The 12,112-nt window shown below is 45.8% G+C and overlaps 1 protein-coding gene across 7 annotated transcripts in view; it reads right to left on the bottom strand.

The window, feature by feature from the left end:
- Positions 1 to 12,112, bottom strand: part of stard13b (StAR related lipid transfer domain containing 13b) — a 617,921-nt gene that overhangs the window by 203,084 nt on the left and 402,725 nt on the right. The window contains exon 2 of one of the 7 annotated variants that reach the window (XM_068033495.1): positions 6,286 to 6,337. The exons of the other annotated variants lie outside the window; for them this stretch is intronic. Within the exon in view, the coding sequence (XP_067889596.1) occupies positions 6,286 to 6,337 (52 nt within the window). The remainder of the gene's footprint in view (positions 1 to 6,285; positions 6,338 to 12,112) is intronic. 7 annotated transcript variants of the gene reach the window in all.

The following is a 12,112-nucleotide window of genomic DNA, read 5'->3' as shown; positions in this document are numbered from 1 at the left end:
CCTTTGGTGTTTTGGGCGTTTTAGTTTCTTGCGTTTCACTTGGTGGAAATAAGCTCGAGATATACTTGGGTGAGCTGAGAAACTGGAAGGCTGTTTATTAACTAATTGGCTAACAAATCCTTCATGCACGCCCAGAGCCCCACCGCCTCCACACGCTGCCCTCGAGGCAGCTGTGGTAGAGAACAGATCATCGCCCACCTCCTTCTGGAAGGTGCCTTCACAAAGCTGGTCTGGAAAGACATGCTGTGGTTTTGTCCAGGTTCAGCCAGAGCATCTCTGTAACGCAGGACTCAGTGCTCTACAGGCTGTTCCCAGGGACGCACACCAAGATAAACATCAACTACTATTGGAGGACCATCAACTCCATTAAAGACACTCTTTGGCCTGCCCGAAACTTGCTGGTCTTCCAATGCAAAAGAATTGTTGACAACCGAGTAGGCGGTGGCGCAGTGGTATTATCACTGGAATGGTAACCCAGAGACCCAGGGTATTTCTCTGGGGACATAGGTTCGAATCCCACCACAGCAGAAGGTGGAATTTGAATTTAATTAATAAATTAATTAATAATAAATTAGTTAATAAATCTGGAATTAAAAGCTAGTCTAATGATGGCTATGAAACCATTGTCGATTGTTGTAAAAACCCATCTGGTTCACTAATGTCCTTCAGGGAAGGAAATCTGCTGTCCTTACCTGGTCTGGCCTACATGTGACTCCAGACCCACGGCAATGTGGTTAACTCTTACATGCCCTCTGAAATGGCCTAGCAAGCCACTCAGTTGTACCGAACCGCTACAAAGTCAATAAAAAGGAATGAAACTGGACGGACCACCCGGCATCGACCTAGGCACCGGTAACGACAACGGCAAACCCAGCCCTGTCGACCCTGCAAAGTCATCCTTACTAACATCTGGGGGCTTGTGCCAAAGTTGGGAGAGCTGTCCCACAGACTAGTCAAGCAACAGCCTGACATAGTCATACTCACGGAATCATACCTTACAGACAATGTCCCTGACACTGCCATCACCATCCCTGGGTATGTCCTGCCCCAGCGGCAGGACAGACCCACCAGAGGTGGTGGCACAGTGGTAGACAGTAGGGAGGGAGTTGCCCTGGGAGTCCTCAACATCGATTCCTGACCCCATGAAGTCTCATGGCATCAGGTCAAACATGGGCAAGATAACCGCCTACTGATTACCACCTACCGCCCTCCCTCAGTGATGACTCAGTACTCCCCCATGTTGAACACCACTTGGAGGAAGCACTGAGGGTGGCAAGGGCACAAAATGTACTCTGGGTGGGGGACCTCGATGTCCATCACCAAAAGTGGCTCGGTAGCACAACTACTGACCGAGCTGGCCGAGTCCTAAAGGCCATAGCTGCTAGACTGGGTCTGCGGCAGGTGATGGGGGAACCAACAAGAGGGAAGAACGTACTTGACCTCGTCCTCACCAATCTGCCTGCCGCAGATGCTTCTGTCCATGACAGTATTGGTAGGAGTGACCACCACACAGTCCTTGTGGAGACGAAGTCCCGCCTTCACATTGAGGATACCGTCCATCGTGTGGTGTGGCACTATCACCGTGCTAAATGGGATAGATTTCGAACAGATCTAGCAATGCAAAACTGGGCATCCATGAGGCGCTGTGGGCCATCAGCAGCAGCAGAATTGTACTCAACCACAATCTGTAACCTCATGGCTGGGCATATCCCCCACTCTACCATTACCATCAAGCCAGGAGACCAACCTTGGTTCAATGAAGAGTGCAGGAGGGCATGCCAGGAGCAGCACCAGGCATACCTCAAAATGAGGTGTCAACCTGGTGAAGCTACAACACAGGACTACTTGCATGCCAAACTGCGTAAGCAGCATGCGATAGACAGAGCTAAGCGATCCCATAGCCAATGGATCAGATCTAAGCTCTGCAGTCCTGCCACATCCAGCCGTGAATGGTGGTGGACAATTAAACAACTAACTGGAGGAGGTGGCTCCACAAATATCCCCATCCTCAATGAAGGGGGAGCCCAGCACATCAGTGAGAAAGATAAGGCTGAAGCATTTGCAACAATCTTCAGCGAGAAGTGCCGAGTTGATGATCCATCTCGGCCTCCTCCTGAAGTCCCCAGCATCACAGATGCCAGACTTCAGCCAATTCGATTCACTCCGCGTGATATCAAGAAATGACTGAAGGCACTGGATACTGCAAAAGCTATGGGCCCTGACAATATTCCGGCAATAGTACTTAAGACGTGTGCTCCAGAACTTGCCGCGCCCCTAGCCAAGCTGTTCCAGTACAGCTACAACACTGGTATCTACCCTGCAATGTGGAAAATTGCCCAGGTATGTCCTGTACACAAAAAGCAGGACAAGTCCAACCCGGCCAACTACCGCCCCATCAGCCTACTCTCAATCATCAGTAAAGTGATGGAAGGTGTCATCAATAGTGCCATCAAGCGGCACTTGCTTAGCAATAACCTGCTCAGTGACGCTCAGTTTGGGTTCTGCCAGGGCCACTCAGCTCTTGACCTCATTACAGCCTTGGTTCAAATATGGACAAAAGAGCTGAACTCAAGAGATGAGGTGAGAGTGACTGCCCTTGACATCAAGACAGCATTTGACCGAGTATGGCATCAAGGAGCCCTAGCAAAACTGAGGTCAATGGGAATCAGGGGGAAAACCCTCCGCTGGCTGGAGTCATACCTAGCACAAAGGAAGATGGTTGTGGTTGTTGGAGGTCAATCATCTGAGCTCCAGGACATCACTGCAGGAGTTCCTCAGGGTAGTGTCCTCGGCCCAACCACCTTCAGCTGCTTCATCAATGACCTTCCTTCAATCATAAGGTCAGAAGTGGGGATGTTCGCTGATGATTGCACAATGTTCAGCACCATTCGTGACTCCACAGATACTGAAGCAGTCTGTGTAGAAATGCAGCAAGACCTGGACAATATCCAGGCTTGGGCTGATATCCCCAGGGAATCTATGTGTGGAGCCAGAGGAAATGGGCGAGGTGCTAAATGAGTACTTTGCATCAGTATTCATCAAAGAGAAGGACTTGGTGGATGATGAGCCCAGGGAAGGGAGTGCAGATAGTCTCAGTCATCTCATTATCAAAAAGGAGGAGGTGTTGGGTGTCTTGCAAAGCATTAAGGTAGATAAGTCCCCAGGGCCTGATGGGATCTACCCTAGAATACTGAGGGAGGCAAGGGAGGAAATTGCTGGGGCCTTGACAGAAATCTTTGCATCCTCATTGGCTGCAGGTGAGGTCCCAGAGGACTGGAGAATAGCCAATGTTGTTCCTTTGTTTAAGAAGGGTGGCAAGGATAATCCAGGAAATTTTAGGCCGGTGAGCCTTACGTCAGTGGTAGGGAAATTATTAGAGAGGATTATTCGGGACAGGATTTACTCCCATTTGGAAACAAACGAACTTATTAGCGAGAGACAGCATGGTTTTGTGAAGGGGAGGTCGTGTCTTACTAATTTGATTGAGGTTTTTGAGGAAGTGACGAAGATGATTGATGAAGGAAGGGCAGTGGATGTTATCTATATGGACTTTAGTAAAGCCTTTGACAAGGTACCTCATGGCAGACTGGTACAAAAGGTGAAGTCGCACGGGATCAGAGGTGAGCTGGCAAGATGGATACAGAACTGGCTCGGTCATAGAAGACAGAGGGTATCAGTGGATGGGTGTTTTTCTAAATGGAGGGAGGTGACTAGTGGTGTTCCGCAGGGATCAGTGCTGGGACCTTTGCTGTTTATATAAATATAAATGATTTGGAGGAAAATGTAGCTGGTCTGATTAGTAAGTTTGCGGACGATACAAAGGTTGGTGGAGTTGCAGATAATGATGAGGATTGTCAGAGGATACAGCAGGATATAGATCGGTTCGAGACTTGGGCGGAGAAATGGCAGATGGAGTTTAATCCGGACAAATGTGAGGTAATGCATTTTGGAGGGTCTAATGTAGGTGGGAGGTATACAGTAAATGGCAGAACCCTTACGAGTATTGACAGGAAGAGAGATCTGGGCGTACAGGTCCACAGGTCACTGAAAGTGGCAATGCAGGTGGATAAGGTAGTCAAGAAGGCATACGACATGCTTGCCTTCATCGGTCGGGGCATAGAGTATAAAAATTGGCAAGTCATATTGCAGCTGTACAGAATCTTAATTAGGCCACATTTAGAATATTGCGGCAATTCTGGTCGCCACACTACCAGAAGGACATGGAGGCTTTGGAGAGGGTACAGAGGAGGTTTACCAGGATGTTGCCTGGTCTGGAGGGCATTAGCTATGAGGAGAGGTTGGAAAAACTCGGATTGTTTTCACTGGAACGACGGAGGTGGAGGGGCGACATGATAGAGGTTTACAAAGTTATGGGCGGCATGGACAGAGTGGATAGTCAGAAGCTTTTTCCCAGGGTGGAAGAGTCAGTTACTAGGGGACATAGGTTTAAGGTGTGAGGGGCAAAGTTTAGAGGGGATGTGCGAGGCAAGTTTTTTACACAGAGGGTGGTGAGTGCCTGGAACTTGCTGCCAGGGAAGGTGGTGGAAGCAGGTACGATAGCGACGTTTAAGAGACATCTTGACAAATACATGAATAGGAAGGGAATAGAGGGATATGGGCCCCGGAAGTGCAGAAGGTGTTAGTTTAGGCAGGCATCAAGATCGGCGCAGGCTTGGAGGGCCGAATGGCCTGTTCCTGTGCTGTACTGTTCTTTGTTCTTTGATAAGTGGCAAGTAACATTTGTGCACCACAAGTGCCAGGCAATGACCATCTCCAACAAGAGAGAATCTAACCATCTCCCCTTGACATTCAATGGCATTACCATTGCTGAATCCCCCACTATCCACATCCTAGAGGCTACCACTGACCAGAAACTGAACTGGAGTAGCCATACAAGAGCAGGTCAGAGGCTAAGAATCTTGCGGCGAGTAACTCACCTCCTGACTCCCCAAAGCCTGTCCACCATCTACAAGGCACAAGTCAGGAGTGTGATGGAATACTCTCCACTTGCCTGGATGGGTGCAGCTCCAACAACACTCAAGAAGCTTGACACCATCCAGGACAAAGCAGCCCGCTTGATTGGCACCCCATCTACAAACATTCACTCCCACCACCACCGACGCACAGTGGCAGCAGTGTGTACCATCTACAAGATGCACTGCAGCAATGCACCAAGGCTTCTTAGACAGCACCTTCCAAACCCATGACCTCTACCAACTAGAAGGACAAGGGCAGCAAATACAAGGGAACACCACCACCTGCAAGTTCCCCTCCAAGTCACACACCATCCTGACTTGGAACTATATCGCCGTTCCTTCACTGTCGCTGGGTCAAAATCCTGGAACTCCCTTCCTAACAGCACTGTGGGTGTACCTACCCCACATGGACTGCAGCGGTTCAAGAAGGCAGTTCACCACCACCTTCTCAAGGGCAATTAGGGATGGGCAATAAATGCTGGCCTGGCCAGTGACGCCCACATCCCATGAATCAATTTTTAAAAAAGTTGCGGACTGGCACATTCCAAGGTCCTGGATTCCATGCTAAGGGACGCCGTAAAGCTTGGGGCAGCCACTGCAAAAACTCAAAGGGGAAAGGCCACTATGTAAGGCCCTCCTGGCATGGTATACCAATGGGCTGGAACCCATATAAAACCCATCGGGCTGTATGCACCAGAGAATGTTTGACATGTAATGTAAATGTACATTGTAAATATAATGTGTAATGGCAAATGTAGCGAGGCACCTCATGTACTGTATTGAAAGAAACTGGTCTCTATTGCACTTTGTGTAATATAAAATTCAAACTGTTATGTAATGTATTTTTACAAATTTTATAAATTATATTTTTAGAAAAAAAACTAATTGGGCAGCTTTTGAGTTCTTCTTGCTGATTCAAATGTTGTAAAACCACAGCATGTACTGCCCTCCTCTTTGCTTTGTAAATCATAGAATCATAAAGTGATATTGCACAGAAGTAGGCCATTTGACCAATCAGTATTTATCAAATTCCCTTTCGCAAGTTATTATTGAATTTGCTCCCACTACCCTTTCAGGCAGCGCATTCTAGATCATGAAAACTGGCTGTCACCCTGGTTCTTTTGCCAATTACTTTGAATCTGTAATTTCTGCTTACTGAACCTCCTGCCACTGGAAACAGTTTTTCTTATTTACTCTATCAAACCCTTCATGATTCTGAACACCTCTATCAAATCTTCCCTTAACCTTTTCTGTTATAAGGAGAACAGCCCCAGCTTCTCTAGTATCTCCACGTAAAAGTCTTGCATACCTGGCATCATTCTAGTAAATCTCCTCCACAACCTCTTCAAAGCCTTGGCAACCTGAAACATTTAGAATTAGGATTTAGATTTTGTTGGGCTCCTGCTGTTCTTCCAGACTCTTGCAAAACTAGAATGTTTGGATGTACAATTTCATGATGGCTAAATTTGATATTCTCCTGGATTGGTCATGTACGGTTATCAATGGAAGAAAACAAACAGCAAGACTAGAACCTATGACACTTTTTGGGTGAAATTTTGTGCCCGTAAACATGAAGCATATTAGTGTTGAAACAGATGTATAACCTTGAGTTGGAAACAGAATATTGGCTGCACCATGTCAGTGTTAGGTTGAGAACCTCAAAGGTTACTCTTTCTCTGTCCCAAAAATGATCCCAAATCATAAATTCAGAAGGGTACCAACTATTGCACCAGAGTGAACTTTTCCATTTCTCATACTAGCAATACTTTGCTAGTGGCCTCTTCAAGCGAGATTTCAAGTTTAGTATCAAATTAGAAACAATTTTCTGCAGCGACCTCTCAGAACTGAGTTAAGGATTAAAGCTGTGAAAACTCAGACCCCTTGTAGGAACAAACATGTCCATTATTCTAGGCCGGATTGAAACGCAGTTCCCATAGGTGACAGGTCAGTGCCCAATCCACAATGTCACCTAGCTAAAGTAATTGGCAAAAGAACCAGGGTGACAGCCAGTTTTCATGATCTAGAATGCGCTGCCTGAAAGGGTAGTGGGAGCAAATTCAATAATAACTTGCGAAAGGGAATTTGATAAATACTGATTGGTCAAATGGCCTACTTCTGTGCAATATCACTCATACTGTCTTAACAAGACCTGGACACAGATTAATGTTCATTGTACAACTTGTTATAAATCACAAACGCTGAATCCACTTACATTGAAATACTGACAAGAAACATAAAGAATGAAATTCCTCCTTAGCGAAAAAACATGAGAATGCCCCTTCACTGTCTGGGCAGTAATTCTGATCCCCTCACCTCTCTGCTGTAGAACCTGCCTGACCATCATCCCGTTGATTTCAGTGGGATGAGAATGAGGTGTGTTCTACAACTGTGAAGATGACATTTATCCATGTTTCAAAGATGTGCTTTTGCATACATTTGTTATTGGGTTGTGAATTACAGAGAAAAACAGGCAGTTGGCCACTTTATGGCAAAAAAACGGTGGAATTTTCCAGATTTAGTCCCTGCCTGAACAGCGGGACTATTTGCAAGTCGGAACCTAAATGGTAAAAAAGCAGGCTTTGCGAGGTTCTTTAACTGTGCCATGGCATTAGAATCCTGCCTCTGAGTTCCCCAACCAATCAGGGTGGTGACACGTCAATTCTGTCAAAGGAAGGATTTCGAATTAAAGGGACCATGGCATGGGTTACAATGGCTCAGCAGCAATTGCATTTTTGAGTCTGCAGCAATCACAAGAATGGAAAGGAGATCTGGGAAGACTGCTCCCCGAGACTTTCACTCTTACCTGGAGCCCTGCTGTGGGATCTTTCCCAAGATGAGAGCAAGAGGAGAACATCTCCAACTAAGCTGGCTGTGGTTGTAGAAGTGGCTGTAGAAGTCAGTAGAAGATGTGTGGTCCCTCCAGCCTGGAAACAGTGCACCAAGAGGATCCAGGAACCCAAGAGGGCATGACAGGTGAGTGGCACAACATTTTCAGGTGCCATGCCCCACATTCTGACTTTACCAAAGTTCTCCTGCATAGCACTCCTCAGGACAACACACGCTGCAGCTGCACTCATTCCTCTCTCTGCAGGCACCTCACATCCCCATCCGACAAGTCAGCATTCATCCTCATCCTATTGCCCTCTCACATCCATGCTTCACAATCACCCTCCAAAATGTTATTCTTCCCTCCTCTCCATACAAGCCATTATGAACACTCACACCGCTCTGCCTTCTTTCTTCGCAGGAGAAGAGAGCACACAATTTGGCAACAGACAGAGACCTGGGTGCGGTGGCACCTTATTGGCCACTGGCAATGCGTGCCTACTTGCTCCACTGCGAAGGAGATCTTGTTCCAGGAGGCTGAAAATGTCAGCAGTCCTTGAGACACTGTTCAGAGAGCTTATCCACTGCCTATAGACCCTATGTTAGGGGTCTTGCCTCCTTCCAGCTGGATCTTGGTGTCCATCCCCTCTGCCCTAAGCAGCAACATGCAGTTGAGGAGAAGGTAGCTGGCGCTGCTGCTGGTATTGTTGATGTTGCTTCTCCTCTTGTCCCTCATCAGAGGTGCAAGGTGGAGCTGCACATGCTGCTCCCATGTCATGATGAAGGCTGGCAGCAGGGAAGTGCAGCTGAAGGTCAGTGAAGTGCTAAACAGGTAAAGTGCCTTCCTAGAGGTTGGCAGTCACCTGTCCAGCAGGGATAGCACTCTCTCAGAAAAGAAGTGCTTTGAACACCAGCTTCTCACCTGGCCAAGGATGGAGCTCTTCAGTTTCACTGATCAGAGCCTTTCCAGTTTATCTGTTTCACTGAAGAAGCCCTTCCCAATGGGCACTCAGTGACCCTTGGGAGTTGCTGACAGGTCAGCAAACAGGTGTCCTGACTGGAAAATCCAGAACTGAGAGTTGAAATAGTACGTCATTGAATTTTTAAGATAGATCCAATGGGGTTCCCCACTCGTCTTCAACCCCAGAGAAGCCAGGAAGAGGACGGGACAATATTGTTATCCCAACCCAATGTTACTTTTAAAGGATTTAACTCCATGCATGTACACATACCTGCCTCCCCTTGCCTGGGAAAATTCTCCTCCAGTGTTGCCGCCATGTGCATTAAAATTGAGAAAACACCCAAATCCAATCCAGGCAGCACTGGGAAATATGCAGAGGATTTATATCAAGATCTTTGTAAACATCACCTCTATAACTTATACATGGAATATAAGCTATAAAATAAAATGTATTAGAATCAAGCATTTAAGATTAGTCGGCCATTTGGAAGCTACCATTCAAGCCACTTTCATCTGAAGAAACCCAGCCTAACACCCCTTTCTAGAAAATTAACCAGCTACACAAATTAACTGCAACAACTTAAGCTGTGCACAAGATAAATCATTTATTAAAATGCAATGGGCCAAATGGCCTCCTTCTGTTTTGTAATGACTCTATGACTCCAATTCTCCTGATCTATTTCAGGACTGGATTATATTAAGCACCAGTGACCTGCAATAAGGTCCAATAAGGTCAGTTTCTTCAGATTTTATTTAACCATCAGAGACCTTTCTGTCTACCTCTGTAATTAGCTAATGAATTAAAGTTTAAATTAAATTAAAAATTGGGCAAAAATAAGAAGGAAAGTTGAAAAAGACGATGACGTATTTTATAATGTTACTGAAATTAAAATATTTTTATAGTTAATTATCACCTCAGGTACATAAAATAGCTGTCAATCAATATATCTTGCTGCCAGCAAAACTAATACATTTTACAAGCAACAATCATACCACACACTGTTGCAAAACACATCTTTGCTGAACCAACAACAAGAATTGCATTTATAGTGCACCTTCAACATAGTAAAATGTCCCACAGCGTTTCACAAGAGCATCAGACAAGAATTGACACTGAGTCACAAAGCGATTAGGACAGTTTGGTCACAGGGGTAGGTTTTGAGTAACTTAAAGGAGGGCAGAGTGGTAAGAGGTGTTGAGATTTAGGGAGGGAATTCTAGAGCTTAAGACTTAGATACTTGAAGGTGCAGTCATCAACTGTACAAGAAGCCAGACTGAAAGAAATGCAGAGAACGCCACCAAGGAGACAAACTGATGAACCTCAATAATTTCTCTTCGCTTTTAACCAGTTTGCTTGGCCCTCAGCTATTGCAGTACCAGCAGCCTGACAGATGAAACATCCACCTGAGAAGACAGATGGGGCCTCAGTTTGATGTAAAAGATCCCATGCCCCTATTTAAAAGAAGAGTAGAGGAGTTATCCCTGGTGTCCTGGCCAATATTTATCTCTCAATCAACGCCATTAAAAAAAAAACAGATTATCTGGTCATGATCATATTACTATTTGTGGGAGCTTGCTGTGTCTAAGTTGGCTTCCTACATTACAACAGTAAATACACTTCAAAAGTACTTCATTGGCCGTAAAGCGCTTTGAGACATCCAGTGGTAATGAAAGTCGCTACATAAATGCAAGTCTTTTTTTTTGACAGCTTCATAGAAACAGAAGTAGGTGATTCAGTCCCTCAAGCCTGTTCCACCATTCAATTAGATCAAGGCTGATGGCTGTGCTTCAACTCCATTTACCCACCTTTGCCCCAAATCCAATGATACTCTTACCTAACAAAAATCTATCAATCCCAGTATTGAAATTTTCAATTGACCCAGCGTCCATAATCTTTTGGGCAGAGAGGTTTGAAAAAGTGCTCCATGATTTCATTCAAATTATAAGATTCTGCCCCCACCAAAGGAAATAGGTTCTCTGCATCTACACTATCAAATCCCTTTATCACTTTGAAGAGTTCATTATGTCACGTTTCAACCTTCTAAACTCAAGGAACTGCAAACTAAGTTCTTGCAACCTGTCCTCATTATTTAACCATTCAAGTCCTGGTACCAGCCTAAGAGGACAAAAAGGAGAAGCTAAAGGCTGGACCCATCAATGCCCCTTCATCTGGAAGCATTTTGAAATTGGAAGGTATTGGATATGAACCTATTTCATGGTGCTGACATTGACAGAATCTTCCTGACATAGAAAATAATTGAGGGTTCCAAGCCCGCTGGTACCTGCCATCCGCACCATGTCGCAATCTTACGGTAGCTGGTCAATTAACAGGTGCCTTCCAATTAAGGGTGTCGGGCGGGACTGCGATGCAGGATACCCAGTGAGAGGGCCCACAGCATTGGACGGACAGCAACCACACTGAGAGAAATGGGCACTGCTGAGGCAGGTAGGTGAGCATGAGGATGCCTCAAAATGGATGTGCTCTCTGATGGCTGTGAAACACTTACAAAAACAGGTCCGGAGATATTAAAATCATCAGTGTGGAGTGGGAACCACTCCGGACCTGTTCTTGTAAGTGTTTCGCAGCCATCATGTGGGAACCACTCCACAGGAATGATTGCGGCCGCAGATGTGCCTGTGTCAGTCTTGCGGCTCCGTCATTGGGGTGTTGAGAAGAGGCTCTGATGGAACTCCAACCTGCTGCCAGGAGGCCGCTTCCATGCAGTTTATGGGCTCCGGACTCAGCAGGGTGCCCGTCCAACACCAGGAAAGTTCAGTCGGTGAAGGATAATTTCCCTTAATTGGGACCTTAATTGGATCGATTGGCTGCTCGCTGCTGATTCCTGTGGCAGCCGACCTCTGGGAAACTTTCCCAGAGGTGGAACGGCATCGGGGAGCTGTCCTGACAGGGTTTCATGGTTCCTTCCTGGCCACTCCGCCTCCAAAGCCACCTCCAAGGGGCTGGGAAGATTCCACCTTGGGAATCTGATCAACTGCTTCCGTCAAGTGTGTTCGAGAATTTGGAATAGTTAAGTTATTTTAAAACCCATCAATACCACTATGTGAATAAGTCCTTCAGCTGGTGTTTAGACATGTGAATCTCTGGTTATAATTCTAATGTTCTGGCATTAATACTGTAAACTGCAATGATAGAAAACATGATTTTTTTTGGTTAAATCAATCTTTAAGCATTGGCAGCAGAACCTTTTATTTCTTCCAGCTGTGTATTGTACAAATAGTTTGGGTTTGTTTCATATCTAATCTGATAACAAACTGAATGATATGAATGGAATATAGAAGAGCATCTTTGGTCTGCAGTCCCCCTAGTGGCCGAGAAAAAATTACAGTG

The sequence above is a fragment of the Heterodontus francisci genome, chromosome 6 (assembly GCF_036365525.1).
Source record: "Heterodontus francisci isolate sHetFra1 chromosome 6, sHetFra1.hap1, whole genome shotgun sequence".
In the NCBI taxonomy this organism is placed as follows: Eukaryota; Metazoa; Chordata; class Chondrichthyes; order Heterodontiformes; family Heterodontidae; genus Heterodontus; species Heterodontus francisci.
The sequence above is the reverse complement of the archived record's forward strand: the minus strand, read 5'-3'. Positions and strand labels throughout refer to the sequence as shown.